General features: G+C 46.8%; 1 protein-coding gene across 1 annotated transcript in view; it reads right to left on the bottom strand.

Moving 5' to 3' along the window:
- The window catches only part of LOC109873369 (rho GTPase-activating protein 26), a 156,378-nt gene that overhangs the window by 36,245 nt on the left and 100,133 nt on the right, over positions 1-20,000 (bottom strand). Inside the window, 4 exon segments of the mRNA XM_031807957.1 lie at positions 10,488-10,546; positions 12,138-12,222; positions 18,242-18,316; positions 19,754-19,819. Coding sequence (XP_031663817.1) covers positions 10,488-10,546; positions 12,138-12,222; positions 18,242-18,316; positions 19,754-19,819 — 285 coding nt within the window.

Here is a 20,000-nt window from a genome sequence, read left to right as displayed (position 1 = left end):
TTACACATAACTCCAAACAGTCTGAAGTATAGGTCAACAGGTTTTCCATGTGTATCAGATGGCAGAACACAGAATTTTAGGCCTCAGGGACTGACAACACAACCTTGCACTTGCTAAACTGCTGAATTTCACTCTCTGTACCAGAACACATGACAATGTAGCAACTCCTCATTGTTCAATTGGAAGTTGTACCAGTTTCATATTTACCAACGTCTGTAGTGATGCATGCATACGGAATTCAGAATGACTATATAATGTTGAGACTCCTTTTAGCCATGCCTACCACTATGCTATCGGCCATGGCTCTGATTCTCCTGGGCTCTGATTCAGCATGGCCCAGTCAGCCAGGTCCCAGTCAGCCAGGTCCCAGTTAGCCAGGTCCCAGTCAGCCAGGTCCCAGTCAGCCAGGTCCCAAACAGTCAGGTCCCAGTTAGCCAGGTCCCAGTCAGCCAGGTCCCAGTTAGCCAGGTCCCAGTTAGCCAGGTCCCAGTTAGCCAGGTCCCAGTCAGCCAGGTCCCAGTTAGCCAGGTCCCAGTCAGCCAGGTCCCAAGGAGCAGAGCAGGCAGCTGATGCAAGGCCCCATAAGTCACCGCAGGGCAAGTCGATAGAGAATGCACCGGTGGACACACTACATCAAACCCTCTCTGTCACCTCGCCACCGCAATCCACTTCCAGTGTTAACACACACACCCAGGCGTGAACACACACACACACACACAAGGCACTCTCCACCAGGTCATGCATATGCACCAACACACACCCAGACCCCAGCCTGCATTTGACAGGCTGTGTAGCCACCGTTCTATATGGACACAAGCTCTGATGCAACGATCGACTGACGGATTATCAAGTCCTTTACTGTCATGGTCCCCCCCACCCTTAAGGGAAAAAAGCCATCCACATTAATATTCATTTACAGCTCATTCTTCTTACTAACTCCGTCTCTGTGGGTTCGCTCCAAATGACTCCCTATTCTCGATAGAGAGAACTATAATACGGGACAAGAGTGCAAGTGGACTACAAAGGGAATAGGAAGCCAATTGGACAACAGGCTGTGTGTTTTCAACAGACGAGAGTTTACCACTTCCTGCCGTACAGCACTAAGATTTTAAAAACACTTGCAAAGACACTCCAAACGCACTCTCATACTGAGAGAGAGAGAGACAGAGAGAGAGAGAGAGAGGAGAGACAGAGACAGAGAGAGAGAGGCAGAGAAAGAGAGAGAGAGAGAGAGACAGAGATAGACAGAGAGGAAAGACAGAGAGAGACAGAGAGGAGAGACAGAGACAGAGAGAGAGAGGCAGAGAAAGAGAGAGCGAGAGAGAGACAGAGATAGACAGAGAGGAGAGACAGAGAGAGACAGAGAGGAGAGACAGAGACAGAGAGAGAGAGGCAGAGAAAGACAGAGAGGAGAGACAGAGACAGAGAGAGAGAGGCAGAGAAAGAGAAAGAGAGAGAGAAAGACAGAGATAGACAGAGAGAGACAGAGAGATAGAGAGACAGAGACAGAGACAGAGACAGAGACAGAGATAGAGACAGAGAGAGAGAGAGAGGCAAAGAAAGAGAGATTCAGAGAGAGACAGAGAGAGAGAGAGACAGAGACAGAGAGAAAGAGGTCTAAACATCAGAATGACAGGTAACTTCCACAAAGCTGTAAACAATCTGAGAGACAAGACAAGAAGGGCCTTCTACGCCATCAAAAGGAACATAAATTTCGACATCCCAATTAGGATCTGGCTAACAATACTTGAATCAGTCATAGAACCCATTGCCCTTTATGGTTGTGAGGTCTGGGGTCCGCTCACCAACCAATAATTGACTAAATGGGACAAACACCAAATTGAGACTCTGCATGCAGAATTCTGCAAAAACATCCTCAGTGTACAACGTAAAACACCAAATAATGTATGCAGAGCAGAATTAGGCCGATACCCACTAATTATCAACATCCAGAAAAGAGCTGTTAAATTCTACAACCACCTAAAAGGAAGCGATTCCCAAACCTTCCAAAACAAAGCCATTACCTACAGAGAGATGAACCTGGAGAAGAGTCCCCTAAGCAAGCTGGCCCTGGGGCTCTGTTCACAAACACAAACAGACCCCACAGAGCCCCAGGACAGCAGCACAATTAGACCCAAGCAAATCATGAGAAAACAAAACGATAATTACTTGACACATTGGAAAGAATTAACAAAAAAACTGAGCAAACAAGAATGCGATTTGGCCCTAAACAGAGAGTACACAGTGGCAGAATACCTGACCACAGTGACTGCCCCAAACTTAAGGAAAGCTTTGACTATGTACAGACTCAATGACCATGGCCTTGCTATTGAGAAAAGCCGCCGTAGGCAGACATGGCTCTCAAGAGAAGACAGGCTATGTGCACACTACCCACAAAATGAGGTGGAAACTGAGCTGCACTTCCTAACCTCCTGCCAAATGTACGATCACATTATCAAATCAAATCAAAGTTTATTTGTCACGTGTGCCGAATACAACAGGTGTACAGTGAAATGCTTACTTACAGGTCCTAACCAACGGTGCGGAGAAAAAAAAAGTATGTGTGTGTGTAGGTAAGTAAAGAAATAAACAACAGTAAAAAGACATTTGAAAAAGAGTAGCAAGGCTATATACAGACACCTGTTAGTCAGGCTGATTGAGGTAGTATGTACATGTAGATATGGTTAAAGTGACTATGCATATAAGATAAATAGAGAGTAGCAGCAGCGTAAAAGAGGGGTTGGGGGAGTGGCGGGACAATGCAAATAGTCTGGGTAACCATTTGGTTACCTGTTCAGGAGTCTTATGGCTTTGGGGTAAAAACTGTTGAGAAGCCTTTTTGTCCTAGACTTGGCACTCCGGTACCGCTTGCCATGTGGTAGTAGAGAGAACAGTCTATGACTGGGGTGGCTGGGGTCTTTGACAATTTTTAGGGCCTTCCTCTGATACCGCCTGGTATAGAGGTCCTGAATGGCAGGCAGCTTTGCCCCAGTGATGTACTGAGCCATACGCACTACCCTCTGAAGTTCCTTGCGGTCGGAGGCCGAGCAATTGCCGTACCAGGCAGTGATGCAACCGGTCAGGATGCTCTCGATGTTGCAGCTGTAGAACCTTTTGAAGATCTCAGGACCCATGCCAAATCTTCTTAGTTTCCTGAGGGGGAATAGGCTTTGTCGTACCCTCTTCACGACTGTCTTGGTGTGTTTGGACCATTCTAGTTTGTTGTTGGTGTGGACACCAAGGAATTTGAAGCTCTCAACCTTCTCCACTACAGCTCTGTCGATGAGAATGGGGACGGGCTCAAGGGTCCTTTTCCTGTAGTCTACAATCATCTCCTTAGTCTTGGTTACGTTGAGGGACAGGTTGTTATTCTGGCACCACACGGCCAGGTCTCTGACCTCCTCCCTATAGGCTGTCTCGTCGTTGTCGGTGATCAGGCCTACCACTGTTGTGTCGTCTGCAAACTTAATGATGGTGTTGGAGTCGTGCCTGGCCATGTAGTCGTGGGTGAACAGGGAGTACAGGAGGGGACTGAGCAAGCACCCCTGGGGAGCTCTAGTGTTGAGGATCAGCGTGGCAGATGTGTTGCTACCTACCCTCACCACCTGGGGGCGGCCCGTCAGGAAGTCCAGGATCCAGTTTCAGAGGGAGGTGTTTAGTCCCAGGATCCTTAGCTTAGTGATTAGCTTTGAGGGTACTATGGTGTTGAACGCTGAGCTGTAGTCAATGAATAGCATTCTCACATAGGTGTTCCTTTTGTCCAGGTGGGAAAGGGCAGTGTGGAGTGCAATAGAGATTGCATCATCTGTGGATCTGTTTGGACGGTTTGCAAAATGGAGTGGGTCTAGGGTTTCTGGGATAATAGTGTTAATGTGAGCAATTACCAGCCTTTCAAAATACTTCATGGCTACACATGTGAGTGCTATGGGTCTGTAGTCATTTAGGCAGGTTGCCTTTGTGTTCTTGGGCACAGGGACTATAATGGTCTGCTTGAAGCATGTTGGTATTAGACTCAATCAGGGACATGTTGAAAATGTCAGTGAAGACACATGCCAGTTGGTCAGCACATGCCCGGAGCACACATCCTGGTAATCCATCTGACCCCGTAGCCTTGTGAATGTTGACCTGTTTAAAGGTCTTACTCACGTCGGCTACGGAGAGCGTGATCACACAGTCGTCCGGAACAGCTGAAGTTCTCATGCATGCCTCAGTGTTGCTTGCCTCGAAGTGAGCATAGAAGTGATTTAGCTCATCTGGTAGGCCCGTGTCACTGGGCAGCTCGCGGCTGTTCTTTCCTTTGTAGTCTGTAATAGTTTGCAAGCCTTGCCACATCCGACGAGCGTCGGAGCTGGTGTAGTATGATTGAGTCTTAGCCCTGTATTGACGCTTTGCCTGTTTGATGGTTCGTCGCAGGGCATAGCGGGATTTCTTGTAAGCTTCCGGGTTAGAGTCCCGCTCCTTGAAAGCGGCAGCTCGAGCCTTTAGCTCAGTGCGAGTGTTTGCCTGTAATCCATGGCTTAAGGTTGGGGTATATACGTACAGTCACTGTGGGGACGACGTCCTCAATGCACTTATTGATAAAGCCAGTGACTGATGTGGTGTACTCCTCAATGTCATCGGAAGAATCCCGGAACATGTTCCAGTCTGTGATAGCAAAACAGTCCTGTAGTTTAGCATCTGCTTCATCTGACCATTTTTTTATAGGCCGAGTCACTGGTGCTTCCTGCTTTAATTTTTGCTCATAAGCAGGAATCAGGAGGATAGAGTTGTGGTCGGATTTACCAAATGGAGGGCGGGGGAGAGCTCTGTACGCGTCTCTGTGTGTGGAGTACAGGTGATCTAGAATCTTTTTCCCTCTGGTTGCACATTTAACATGTTGATAGAAATTTGGTAGAACTGATTTAAGTTTCCCTGCATTAAAGTCTCCGGCCACTAGGAGCGTCGCCTCTGGGTGAGTGGTTTCCTGTTTGATTATTTCCTTATACAGTTGGCTGAGTGCGGTCTTAGTGCCGGCATCTGTCTGTGGTGGTAAATATTAGAGACACATATTTCCCTCAGATTACACAGATCCACAAAGAATTCCAAATCAAATCCAATTTTGATAAACTCCCATATCTCTTGGGTGAAAAACCACAGTGTGCCATCACAGCAGGATGATTTGTGACCTGTTGCCACAAGAAAGGGTCAACCAGTGAAGAAGAAACACCATTGTAAATATTTATGTTAAATACATTTATATTTATATAAATCTTCCTGCATATTTATGTTAACTTATTTTCCCTTTTGTACTTGAAATATTTGCACATCATTATAACACTGTACATAGCCATAATATTACTTTTGAAAAGTGTCTATTCCTTTCAAATTTGTGAGTGTCATGTTTACTCTACAGAGAGAGACAGAGAGAGACAGAGACAGAGAGACAGAGAGAGACAGAGAGAGACAGAGAGAGAGAGAGAGAGAGAGAGAGAGAGAGAGACAGACAGAGACAGAGACAGAGAGAGAGAGAGAGAGAGAGAGAGAGAGAGAGAGAGAGAGAGAGAGAGACAGAGAGAGAGAGAGAGAGAGAGAGAGAGAGAGAGAGAGAGAGAGAGACAGAGACAGAGACAGAGAGAGAGACAGAGAGAGAGACAGACAGAGAGAGACAGAGAGGTAATGAGATGAAAGATAGTTTGTAGTGTCAACAACAAGAGAGCAAGACTCAAAGTCTGGGTTGGTTCCAGGTGGCACACAGCCCTCCCTCCCCAAACTGGAGCTAAGAGGGGAGGGTGGAGAGGGGGGAGGAGGGACTCAAAAAACAGAGTTCATCTCAGGACAACGGCCTTACGCTTCCCGGCATGCAGTGGAGCAAACAGACGGCTCAGAGCAGGAAGGTGCTAGACAGCCAGACAGCAGAGATGAACCAGGGAGGCTACGCAGATCTGGAATATGGAAGGACAAGCAGCGATAGGGGACAGGGGGAAGTTAGGGGTCAGTTGGGTGGGCAGGATGGGGTATGAAGGGAGCGTCTCTCCCTCTCTCCCTGTTCCATGATCCCAGCTGGCCTTACTGTAAAGCCATTTCCTCGATGGCGTGCCAAGGACACGCCCTTACTTCCTGCTTCTCGCTCACACGCCAACCCCACTACCGCCTGCCAGAGCTAAACCAGGTCATCAAAACCGGACCGGGTTGTTATGCAACTTCAGGGGAGCGGGTATCAAGAGAGGAAGAGGGCAAAACAAGTATAACCAGATCAAATGTAATGAAGAGGGCATAGAGAGAGAGAGAGAGAGAGAGAGAGAGAGAGAGAGAGAGAGAGAAAGAAAGAGAGTAGGGCAGAGCAAGAGAGAGACACTGAGACAGAGAAAGAGATACAGAGAGAGAGAGAGAGTAACATTAAGAAATGCTATAGATGGAAGGAATGCAGTTTGGAAACCTACCAAAAAACAATTAGGCAACAACAAATTCAATCCCTTCTAGACAATTTCCTGGGTAAAACGTTCCACTGTAATAGTGAAGGTGTAAACTTGGCAGTAGAAAATCTTAACAGTATATTTGACCTCTCAGCTTCCCTATCAAATCTAAAAATCTCAAATAGAAAACCGAAGAAAATTAACAATAATGACAAATGGTTTGATGAAGAATGCAAAAATCTAAGAAAGAAATTGAGAAACCTGTCCAACCAAAAACATAGAGACCCGGAAAACCTGAGTCTACGCCTTCACTATGGTGAATCACTAAAACAATACAGAAATACACTACGGAAAAAGAAGGAACAGCATGTCAGAAATCAGCTCAATGCAATTGAAGAATCCATAGACTCTAACCACTTCTGGGAAAATTGGAAAACACTAAACAAACAACAACACGAAGAATTATCTATCCAAAATGGAGATGTATGGGTAAACCACTTCTCCAATCTTTTTGGCTCTATAACAAAGAATAAAGAGCAAAAACATATACATGATCAAACACAGATCTTAGAATCAACTATTAAAGACTACCAGAACCCACTGGATTCTCCAATTACATTGAAAGAGTTACAGGACAAAATAAAAACCCTCCAACCCAAAAAGGCCTGTGGTGTTGATGGTATCCTCAATGAAATGATCAAATATACAGACAACAAATTCCAATTGGCTATACTAAAACTCTTTAACATCATACTTAGCTCTGGCATCTTCCCCAATATTTGGAACCAAGGACTGATCACCCCAATCCACAAAAGTGGAGACAAATTTGACCCCAATAACTACCGTGGAATATGTGTCAACAGTAACCTTGGGAAAATCCTCTGCATTATTATTAACAGCAGACTCGTACATTTCCTCAATGAAAACAATGTACTGAGCAAATGTCAAATTGGCTTTTTACCAAATTACCGTACAACAGACCATGTATTCACCCTGCACACCCTAATTGACAACCAAACAAACCAAAACAAAGGCAAAGTCTTCTCATGCTTTGTTGATTTCAAAAAAGCCTTCGACTCAATCTGGCATGAGGGTCTGCTATACAAACTGATGGAAAGTGGTGTTGGGGGTAAAACATACGACATTATAAAATCCATGTACACAAACAACAAGTGTGCGGTTAAAATTGGCAAAAAACACACACATTTCTTCACACAGGGTCGTGGGGTTAGACAGGGATGCAGCTTAAGCCCCACCCTCTTCAACATATATATCAACGAATTGGCGCGGGCACTAGAAAAGTCTGCAGCACCCGGCCTCCCCCTGCTAGAATCCGAAGTCAAATGTCTGCTGTTTGCTGATGATCTGGTGCTTCTGTCACCAACCAAGGAGGGCCTACAGCAGCACCTAGATCTTATGCACAGATTCTGTCAGACCTGGGCCCTGACAGTAAATCTCAGTAAGACCAAAATAATGGTGTTCCAAAAAAGGTCCAGTCACCAGGACCACAAATACAAATTCCATCTAGACACTGTTGCCCTAGAGCACACAAAAAACTATACATACCTTGGCCTAAACATCAGCGCCACAGGTAACTTCCACAAAGCTGTGAACGATCTGAGAGACAAGGCAAGAAGGGCATTCTATGCCATCAAAAGAAACATAAATTTCAACATACCAATTAGGATTTGGCTAAAAATACTTGAATCAGTCATAGAGCCCATTGCCCTTTATGGTTGTGAGGTCTGGGGTCCGCTCACCAACCAAGACTTCACAAAATGGGACAAACACCAAATTGAGACTCTGCACGCAGAATTCTGCAAAAATATCCTCCGTGTACAACGTAGAACACCAAATAATGCATGCAGAGCAGAATTAGGCCGATACCCACTAATGATCAAAATCCAGAAAAGAGCTGTTAAATTCTACAACCACCTAAAAGGAAGCGATTCACAAACCTTCCATAACAAAGCCATCACCTACAGAGAGATGAACCTGGAGAAGAGTCCCCTAAGCAAGCTGGTCCTGGGGCTCTGTTCACAAACACAAACACACACTACAGAGCCCCAGGACAGCAGCACAATTAGACCCAACCAAATCATGAGAAAACAAAAAGATAACTACTTAACACATTGGAAAGAATTAACAAAAAAACTGAGCAAACTAGAATGCTATTTGGCCCTACACAGAGAGTACACAGCGGCAGAATACCTGACCACTGTGACTGACCCAAAATTAAGGAAAGCCTTGACTATGTACAGACTCAGTGAGCATAGCCTTGCTATTGAGAAAGGCCGCCGTAGGCAGACTTGGCTCTCAAGAGAAGACAGGCTATGTGCTCACTGCCCACAAAATGAGGTGGAAACTGAGCTGCACTTCCTAACCTCCTGCCCAATGTATGACCATATTAGAGAGACATATTTCCCTCAGATTACACAGACCCACAAAGAATTTTAAAACAAATCCAATTTTGAAAAACTCCCATATCTACTGGGTGAAATTCCACAGTGTGCCATCACAGCAGCAAGATTTGTGACCTGTTGCCACGAGAAAAGGGCAACCAGTGAAGAACAAACACCATTGTAAATACAACCCATATTTATGCTTATTTATTTTATCTTGTGTCCTTTAGCCATTTGTACATTGTTAGAACACTGTATATATATAATATGACATTTGTAATGTCTTTACTGTTTTGAAACTTCTGTATGTGTAATGTTTACTGTTAATTTTTGTTGTTTTTCACTTTATATATTCACTTTGTATGTTGTCTACCTCACTTGCTTTGGCAATGTTAACACATGTTTCCCATGCCAATAAAGCCCTTGAATTAAATTGAATTGAGTAGAGCAGAGCAGGAGAGAGAGAAACAGAGACAGAGAGAGATACAGAGAAAGAGAGTAGAACAGAGCAGGAGAGAGAGAGACAGAGAGACAGAGAGAGAGGGGGGAGAGTAGGGTGGAGCGAGACAGAGAGAGAGAGAGAGAGAGAGAGAGAGAGATACAGAGAGAGTAGGGTGGAGCGAGAGAGAGAGTAGGGTGGAGCGAGACAGATAGAGAGAGATGTCTGGGTAAACCACTTCTCCAATCTTTTTGGCTCTACAACAAAGAACAAAGAGCAAAAACATATACAGGATCAAATACAAATCTTAGAATCAACTATTAAAGACCAGAACCCACTGGATTCTTCAATTACCTTGAATGAGCTACAGGACAAAATAAAAACCCTCCAACCCAAAAACCGAAAAAGGCATGTGGTGTTGATGGTATCCTTAATGAAATGATCAAATCTACAGACAACAAATTCCAATTGGCTATACTAAAACTCTTTAACATCATCCTTAGCTCTGGCATCTTCCCCAATATTTGGAACCAAGGACTGATCACCTCAATCCACAAAAGTGGAGACAAATCTGACCCCAATAACTACCGTTATTGCAGCACCTAGATATTCTGCACAGATTCTGTCAGACCTGGGCCCTGACAGTAAATCTCAGTAAGACCAAAATAACGGTGTTCCAAAAAAGGTCCAGTCGCCAGGACCACAAATACAAATTCCATCTAGACACCATTGCCCTTATACAGTTGGCTGAGTGCGGTCTTAGTGCCGGCATCTGTCTGTGGTGGTAAATATTAGAGACACATATTTCCCTCAGATTACACAGATCCACAAAGAATTCGAAAACAAAGCCAATTTTGATAAACTCCCATATCTACTGGGTGAAATACCACAGTGTGCCATCACAGCAGCAAGATGTGTGACCTGTTGCAACAAGAAAAGGGCAATACTCATTTTTATTGTTTCTTTCACTTTTGTTTATTATCTACTTCACTTGCTTTGGCAATGTTAACACGTTTCCCATGCCAATAAAGCCCCTTGAATTGAATTGAGAGAGAGCGAGCGAGAGAAAGAGAGAGAGAGAGAGAGAGAGAGAGACAGAGACAGAGACAGAGAGAGAGAGAGACAGAGAGAGAGAGAGAGAGAGAGAGAGAGAGAGAGAGAGAGAGAGAGAGAGAGAGAGAGAGAGAGAGAGAGAGACAGGGAGGGAGAGGGAGAGAGAGAGAGAGAGGGAAGAGGAGGGGGAAAATGACTTACTGGCTGCCTTGATGAAGCTCCTTTGATACTGATAAGTCATGAGGGGTGCAGGCAGCATTCTGTGAGAGGAGAGAAGACACAGAGTCAATGAGTCAAGGAGCACAGTGGCAAGCTGAGAGAGAGACAAAGAGTTGTGGCCCTCCACCCATCAGGCTGATTTTTAGGGAGGCAAAAGCTTGGGCTGTTTCTACGTGGATCTCCCTGTTAATAGCAGTCTCCCCCATCACCCTCTCTACTCTACTTTCCTCTCCCCCATGGCCATTTATCCTTTCCCTCTCTCCATTTCCCCTCTCCCTTTACCAGTCGTCTCCCCTCTACCATTTTGTTCTGGGCCGCCTCCACTCCTCCGGCTCTCTCCCCTTCCTCTCTCCTCTCCCTGGCTCTAAGACCTAGCCTGGGTGAGACCTATGGAGCAAGCCCTGAGGTGTTTAGGCCAGAGGCACAGTGGGGGGCAGATTAATGACTCCCATAGATATCAATGGGCCCTGGGTGGTTGTGTGAATGGAGGGCCTGACTGGGCTAGATCTACAGGTGAGTGAGCACAGCTAGTCACTGCTCTGCCTCTAGATACATCACCGCTCTGCCTCTAGATACATCACCGCTCTGCCTCTAGATACATCACCGCTCTGCCTCTAGATACATCACCGCTCTGCCTCTAGATACATCACCGCTCTGCCTCTAGATACATCACCGCACTGCCTCTAGATACATCACCGCTCTGCCTCTAGATACATCACCGCTCTGCCTCTAGATACATCACCGCTCTGCCTCTAGATACATCACCGCTCTGCCTCTAGATACATCACCGCTCTGCCTCTAGATACATTACCGCACTTCCTCTAGATACATCACCGCTCTGCCTCTAGATACATTACCGCACTGCCTCTAGATACATCACCGCTCTGCCTCTAGATACATCACCGCTCTGCCTCTAGATACATCACCGCTCTGCCTCTAGATACATCACCGCTCTGCCTCTAGATACATCACCGCTCTGCCTCTAGATACATCACCGCTCTGCCTCTAGATACATCGAATTCTTTGTGGATCTGTTACTGCCTCTAGCTCCACTCAGCAGGCCGTGACCATACTACACAACCACATGCTCTCAGCTCTCTCTCTCTCTCTCTCTCTCTCTGCAGCATTATTACACTGACCACACTGCAGTACCAACAGAGGGCTGTATCTTTACTATGTTCAGTCATCTCCAAGACTGGACCTGTGAACGGATTCACATTACCGTACCTGAGGTAGAACGTCACAGTACCGTACCTGAGGTAGAACGTCACAGTACCGTATCTGAGGTAGAACGTCACATTACCGTACCTGAGGTAGAACATCACATTACCGTACCTGAGGTAGAACGTCACAGTACCGTATCTGAGGTAGAACGTCACATTACCGTACCTGAGGTAGAACATCACATTACCGTACCTGAGGTAGAACGTCACAGTACCGTACCTGAGGTAGAACGTCACAGTACCGTACCTGAGGTAGAACGTCACAGTACCGTACCTGAGGTAGAACGTCACAGTACCGTACCTGAGGTAGAACTTCACAGTACCGTACCTGAGGTAGAACGTCACAGTACCGTACCTGAGGTAGAACGTCACAGTACCGTACCTGAGGTAGAACGTCACGGTACCGTACCTGAGGTAAAACTTGATTGCACTGGTGATGGTCTTGATCTCCCATTCTGTACTGTCCAGCTCCACGTCAGCACAGGTTTTAGGATCTGTCATACAGAGAGGATAGATGTCATCATGACTCATGTCTGTCAGTCTCAGAGCTACAGGATCTCCTTCATGTCTGTCTGTCAGTCTCAGAGCTACAGTATCTCCTCCTCTATGTCTCTGTCTGTCAGTCTCAGAGCTACAGTATCTCCTCCATGTCTGTCTGTCAGTCTCAGAGCTACAGTATCTCCTCCATGTCTGTTTGTCAGTCTCAGAGCTACAGTATCTCCTCCATGTCTGTCTGTCAGTCTCAGAGCTACAGTATCTCCTCCATGTCTGTTTGTCAGTCTCAGAGCTACAGTATCTCCTCCATGTCTGTTTGTCAGTCTCAGAGCTACAGTATCTCCTCCTCCATATCTGTCTGTCAGTCTCAGAGCTACAGTATCTCCTCCTCCATGTCTGTCTGTCAGTCTCAGAGCTACAGTATCTCCTCCATGTCTGTTTGTCAGTCTCAGAGCTACAGTATCTCCTCCTCCATATCTGTCTGTCAGTCTCAGAGCTACAGTATCTCCTCCTCCATGTCTGTCTGTCAGTCTCAGAGCTACAGTATCTCCTCCATGTCTGTTTGTCAGTCTCAGAGCTACAGTATCTCCTCCTCCATGTCTGTCTGTCAGTCTCAGAGCTACAGTATCTCCTCCTCCATGTCTGTCAGTCAGTCTCAGAGCTACAGTATCTTCTCCATGTCTCTGTCTGTTAGTCTCAGAGCTACAGTATCTCCTCCTCCATGTCTGTCTGTCAGTCTCAGAGCTACATGATCTCCTCCTCCATGTCTGTCTGTCAGTCTCAGAGCTACAGTATCTCCTCCATGTCTGTCTGTCAGTCTCAGAGCTACAGTATCTCCTCCATGTCTGTCTGTCAGTCTCAGAGCTACAGTATCTCCTCCATGTCTGTCTGTCAGTCTCAGAGCTACAGGATCTCCTCCTCCATGTCTGTCTGTCAGTCTCAGAGCTACAGTATCTCCTCCTCCATGTCTGTCTGTCAGTCTCAGAGCTACAGTATCTCCTCCATGTCTGTCTGTCAGTCTCAGAGCTACAGTATCTCCTCCTCTATGTCTCTGTCTGTCAGTCTCAGAGCTACAGTATTTCCTCCTCCATGTCTCTGTCTGTCAGTCTCAGAGCTACAGTATCTCCTCCTCCATGTCTGTCTGTCAGTCTCAGAGCTACATGATCTCCTCCTCCATGTCTGTCTGTCAGTCTCAGAGCTACAGTATCTCCTCCATGTCTGTCTGTCAGTCTCAGAGCTACAGGATCTCCTCCTCTATGTCTCTGTCTGTCAGTCTCAGAGCTACAGTATCTCCTCCTCCATGTCTGTCTGTCAGTCTCAGAGCTACAGTATCTCCTCCTCTATGTCTCTGTCTGTCAGTCTCAGAGCTACAGTATCTCCTCCATGTCTGTTTGTCAGTCTCAGAGCTACAGTATCTCCTCCATGTCTGTTTGTCAGTCTCAGAGCTACAGTATCTCCTCCTCCATATCTGTCTGTCAGTCTCAGAGCTACAGTATCTCCTCCTCCATGTCTGTCTGTCAGTCTCAGAGCTACAGGATCTCCTCCATGTCTGTTTGTCAGTCTCAGAGCTACAGTATCTCCTCCTCCATGTCTGTCTGTCAGTCTCAGAGCTACAGTATCTCCTCCTCCATGTCTGTGAGTCAGTCTCAGAGCTACAGTATCTCCTCCATGTCTCTGTCTGTTAGTCTCAGAGCTACAGTATCTCCTCCTCCATGTCTGTCTGTCAGTCTCAGAGCTACATGATCTCCTCCTCCATGTCTGTCTGTCAGTCTCAGAGCTACAGTATCTCCTCCATGTCTGTCTGTCAGTCTCAGAGCTACAGTATCTCCTCCATGTCTGTCTGTCAGTCTCAGAGCTACAGTATCTCCTCCATGTCTGTCTGTCAGTCTCAGAGCTACAGGATCTCCTCCTCCATGTCTGTCTGTCAGTCTCAGAGCTACAGTATCTCCTCCTCCATGTCTGTCTGTCAGTCTCAGAGCTACAGTATCTCCTCCATGTCTGTCTGTCAGTCTCAGAGCTACAGTATCTCCTCCTCTATGTCTCTGTCTGTCAGTCTCAGAGCTACAGTATTTCCTCCTCCATGTCTCTGTCTGTCAGTCTCAGAGCTACAGTATCTCCTCCTCCATGTCTGTCTGTCAGTCTCAGAGCTACATGATCTCCTCCTCCATGTCTGTCTGTCAGTCTCAGAGCTACAGTATCTCCTCCATGTCTGTCTGTCAGTCTCAGAGCTACAGGATCTCCTCCTCTATGTCTCTGTCTGTCAGTCTCAGAGCTACAGTATCTCCTCCTCCATGTCTGTCTGTCAGTCTCAGAGCTACAGTATCTCCTCCTCCATGTCTGTCTGTCAGTCTCAGAGCTACAGTATCTCCTCCTCTATGTCTCTGTCTGTCAGTCTCAGAGCTACAGTATCTCCTCCATGTCTCTGCCTGTCAGTCTCAGAGCTACATGATCTCCTCCTCCATGTCTGTCTGTCAGTCTCAGAGCTACGGTATCTCCTCCATGTCTGTCTGTCAGTCTCAGAGCTACAGTATCTCCTCCATGTCTGTTTGTCAGTCTCAGAGCTACCTTATCTCCTCCATGTCTGTCTGTCAGTCTCAGAGCTACAGTATCTCCTCCATGTCTGTCTGTCAGTCTCAGAGCTACAGTATCTCCTCCATGTCTGTATGTCAGTCTCAGAGCTACAGTATCTCCTCCATGTCTGTTTGTCAGTCTCAGAGCTACAGTATCTCCTCCATGTCTGTTTGTCAGTCTCAGAGCTACAGTATCTCCTCCTCCATATCTGTCTGTCAGTCTCAGAGCTACAGTATCTCCTCCTCCATGTCTGTCTGTCAGTCTCAGAGCTACAGTATCTCCTCCATGTCTGTTTGTCAGTCTCAGAGCTACAGTATCTCCTCCTCCATGTCTGTCTGTCAGTCTCAGAGCTACAGTATCTCCTCCTCCATGTCTGTCAGTCAGTCTCAGAGCTACAGTATCTCCTCCATGTCTCTGTCTGTTAGTCTCAGAGCTACAGTATCTCCTCCTCCATGTCTGTCTGTCAGTCTCAGAGCTACATGATCTCCTCCTCCATGTCTGTCTGTCAGTCTCAGAGCTACAGTATCTCCTCCATGTCTGTCTGTCAGTCTCAGAGCTACAGGATCTCCTCCTCTATGTCTCTGTCTGTCAGTCTCAGAGCTACAGTATCTCCTCCTCCATGTCTGTCTGTCAGTCTCAGAGCTACAGTATCTCCTCCTCTATGTCTCTGTCTGTCAGTCTCAGAGCTACAGTATCTCCTCCATGTCTGTTTGTCAGTCTCAGAGCTACAGTATCTCCTCCATGTCTGTTTGTCAGTCTCAGAGCTACAGTATCTCCTCCTCCATATCTGTCTGTCAGTCTCAGAGCTACAGTATCTCCTCCTCCATGTCTGTCTGTCAGTCTCAGAGCTACAGTATCTCCTCCATGTCTGTTTGTCAGTCTCAGAGCTACAGTATCTCCTCCTCCATGTCTGTCTGTCAGTCTCAGAGCTACAGTATCTCCTCCTCCATGTCTGTGAGTCAGTCTCAGAGCTACAGTATCTCCTCCATGTCTCTGTCTGTTAGTCTCAGAGCTACAGTATCTCCTCCTCCATGTCTGTCTGTCAGTCTCAGAGCTACATGATCTCCTCCTCCATGTCTGTCTGTCAGTCTCAGAGCTACAGTATCTCCTCCATGTCTGTCTGTCAGTCTCAGAGCTACAGTATCTCCTCCATGTCTGTCTGTCAGTCTCAGAGCTACAGTATCTCCTCCATGTCTGTCTGTCAGTCTCAGAGCTACAGGATCTCCTCCTCCATGTCTGTCTGTCAGTCTCAGAGCTACAGTATCTCCTCCTCCATGTCTGTCTGTCAGTCTCAGAGCTACAGTATCTCCTCCATGTCTGTCTGTCAGTCTCAGAGCTACAGTATCTCCTCCTCTATGTCTCTGTCTGTCAGTCTCAGAGCTACAGTATTTCCTCCTCCATGTCTCTGTCTGTCAGTCTCAGAGCTACAGTATCTCCTCCTCCATGTCTGTCTGTCAGTCTCAGAGCTACATGATCTCCTCCTCCATGTCTGTCTGTCAGTCTCAGAGCTACAGTATCTCCTCCATGTCTGTCTGTCAGTCTCAGAGCTACAGGATCTCCTCCTCTATGTCTCTGTCTGTCAGTCTCAGAGCTACAGTATCTCCTCCTCCATGTCTGTCTGTCAGTCTCAGAGCTACAGTATCTCCTCCTCCATGTCTGTCTGTCAGTCTCAGAGCTACAGTATCTCCTCCTCTATGTCTCTGTCTGTCAGTCTCAGAGCTACAGTATCTCCTCCATGTCTCTGCCTGTCAGTCTCAGAGCTACATGATCTCCTCCTCCATGTCTGTCTGTCAGTCTCAGAGCTACGGTATCTCCTCCATGTCTGTCTGTCAGTCTCAGAGCTACAGTATCTCCTCCATGTCTGTTTGTCAGTCTCAGAGCTACAGTATCTCCTCCATGTCTGTCTGTCAGTCTCAGAGCTACAGTATCTCCTCCATGTCTGTCTGTCAGTCTCAGAGCTACAGTATCTCCTCCATGTCTGTCTGTCAGTCTCAGAGCTACAGTATCTCCTCCATGTCTGTTTGTCAGTCTCAGAGCTACAGTATCTCCTCCATGTCTGTTTGTCAGTCTCAGAGCTACAGTATCTCCTCCTCCATATCTGTCTGTCAGTCTCAGAGCTACAGTATCTCCTCCTCCATGTCTGTCTGTCAGTCTCAGAGCTACAGTATCTCCTCCATGTCTGTTTGTCAGTCTCAGAGCTACAGTATCTCCTCCTCCATGTCTGTCTGTCAGTCTCAGAGCTACAGTATCTCCTCCTCCATGTCTGTCAGTCAGTCTCAGAGCTACAGTATCTCCTCCATGTCTCTGTCTGTTAGTCTCAGAGCTACAGTATCTCCTCCTCCATGTCTGTCTGTCAGTCTCAGAGCTACATGATCTCCTCCTCCATGTCTCTGTCTGTCAGTCTCAGAGCTACAGTATCTCCTCCTCCATGTCTGTCTGTCAGTCTCAGAGCTACAGTATCTCCTCCTCCATGTCTGTCTGTCAGTCTCAGAGCTACAGTATCTCCTCCTCCATGTCTCTGTCTGTCAGTCTCAGAGCTACAGTATCTCCTCCTCCATGTCTGTCTGTCAGTCTCAGAGCTACAGTATCTCCTCCTCCATGTCTGTCTGTCAGTCTCAGAGCTACAGTATCTCCTCCTCCATGTCTGTCTGTCAGTCTCAGAGCTAGTATATCTACAGTAAATGAACTCCTTTTGCATTATTTATGTAGTGTCATAAATTATCTAGCTATTCCCCACAGGATGGTTTTCTGCTATAGTTTTGCTACAGGCAGAGGTTTCCAGCTATCAGAATAAGACAGGTGTGTGTGTGAGTGGAGGTTGTGTAAACAAAACTACTGCATAAATATGAAATAGATTCGCTTCAATCTTTCCCCAAATATATACCTGTTTGGATTTGTTCAATCTGGTCACTTTCTCGCTCTCTTTCTCTCTCTCTCTCTCTCTCTCTCTCTCTCTGTATCTCTCTCACCCTCTCTCTACCGCTCTCTCTCTCTCTGTATCTCTCTCACCCTCTCTATCTCTCTCGCTCTCTCTCTCTGTCTCTCTGTCTCTCTCTCTACCGCTCTCTCTCTCTCTCTGTATCTCTCTCACCCTCTCTATCTCTCTCGCTCTCTCTCTCTGTCTCTCTCCGTCTCTCTCTCTCTCTCTCTGTCTCTCTCCGTCTCTCTCTATCTCTTTGGCTCTCTCTCTAGCCCTCTCTCTCTGTCTCTCTCTGTCTCTCTCTCCCTCTCTGTCTTTCTCTCTGTCTCTCTCTCGCTCTCTCTCTTGCTCTCTCCCTAGCTCTCTCTCTGACTATCGCTCTCTTGCTGTCTTTCTCTCTCTCTGTCTTTCTCTCTCTCGCCCTCTCTCTCTTTCTCTCGTACTCTCTCTCTCTCTTTCTCTCTCTAGCCCTCTCTCTCTTTCTCTCGTACTCTCTCTCTCTCTACTCTAAGATATCTCTGTCTTACCCATGGCAAGACCCAGTAGTTTCTGTACTCTGGAGTTCACCCCAACAATCCTGTACAGACCCTGCTCATCGATGCCTGTGGGAGGGAACAGAACAGACACAGAAAAGTATTCAGACCCCTTGACTTCTTCCACATTTTGTTACGTTACAACCATGTGCTAAAACGGATGAAATATTCCTCAGCAATCTACACACAATACCCCATAAGGACAATTGTCTGTAGAGCTCAAAGACAGGATTGTGTTGAAACATTGAAGGACTCCAAGAACACAGTGGCCTCCATCATTCTTAAATGGAAGAAGTTTGGAACCACCAAGACTCTTCCTAGAGCTGGCCGTCTGGCCAGACTGAGCAAATGGGGTAGAAGGGCCTTGGTCAGAGACGTGACCAAGAACACGATGGTCACTCTGACAGAGTTCTAGAGTTCTTCTGTGGAGATGGGAGAACCTTCCAGAAAGACAACCATCTCTGCAGCACTCCACCAATCAGGCCTTTATGGTAGAGTGGCCAGACGGAAGCCACTCCTCAGTAAAAGGCACATGACAGCCCGCTTGGAGTTTGCCAAAAGGCACCTAAAGACTCTCAGACAATGAGAAACAAGATTCTCTGGTCCGATGAAACCAAGATTGAACTCTTTGGCCAGAATGCCAAGCGTCACATCTGGAGGAAACCTGGCACCATCCCTACGGTGAAGCATGGTGGTGGCAGCATCATGCTGTGGGGTTGCTTTTCAGTGACAGGGACAGGGGGAGACTAGTCAGGATCGAGGCAAAGATGAAGAGAGCAAAGTACAGAGAGATCCTTGATGAAAACCTGCTCAGAGAGCTCAGGAGCTCAGACTGGGGTGAAGGTTCACCTTCCAACAGGACAATGACTCTAAGCACGGAATGGCTTCGGGACAAGTCTGAATGTCCTTGAGTGGCCGAGCCAAAGATCCGGACTTGAACCCGTTCAAACATCTCTGGAGAGACCTGAAAATAGATGTGCAGCAACGCTCCCCATCCAACCTGACAGAGCTGGAGAATCATACCCAAGAAGACTCGAGGCTGTAATCACTGCCAAAGGTTCTTCAATAAAGTACTGAGCAAAGGGTCTGAATGCTGAGGGTCTGAATGCTGAGGGTCTGAATGCTGAGGGTCTGAATGCTGAGGGTCTGAATGCTGAGGGTCTGAATGCTGAGGGTCTGAATGCTGAAGGTCTGAATGCTGAGGGTCTGAATGCTGAGGGTCTGAATGCTTATGTAAATGTGATATTTCAGTTTTTTTTATTTTGAACAGATTAGCTAACATTTCTAAAAAACCGTTTTATCTTTGTCATTATGGGGTATTGTGTGTAGATTGATAAGGGGAAAAAAATATTTGTATCAATTTTAGAATGAAGTTGTAACGTAACAAAATGTGGAAAAAGTTAAGGGGTCTGAATACTTTCCGAAAGCACTGTATATAAAGATCTTATAGGACCTATAAGATTCACACCAGTGTGGGCTGTAAGCAACCCAGCCTTAGTTCAATACCTCTGGTCTCCACAGCATAGATGAACTTCTTCACCACGTTGAAGCCAACCACGTCTAGCTGGACCACTGTGACATGGAGGGAGGGAGGGAGGGAGGGAGGGAGGGAGGGAGGGAGGGAGGGAGGGAGGGAGGGAGGGAGGGAGGGAGGGAGGGAGGGAGGGAGGGAGGGAGGGAGGGAGGGAGGGAGGGAGGGAGGGAGGGAGGGAGGGAGGGAGGGAGGGAGGGAGGGAGAAAAAAGAGAGGGAGA

Source organism: Oncorhynchus kisutch, linkage group LG28 (assembly GCF_002021735.2).
Source record: "Oncorhynchus kisutch isolate 150728-3 linkage group LG28, Okis_V2, whole genome shotgun sequence".
Classification (NCBI taxonomy): domain Eukaryota; kingdom Metazoa; phylum Chordata; class Actinopteri; order Salmoniformes; family Salmonidae; genus Oncorhynchus; species Oncorhynchus kisutch.
The sequence above is the reverse complement of the archived record's forward strand: the minus strand, read 5'-3'. Positions and strand labels throughout refer to the sequence as shown.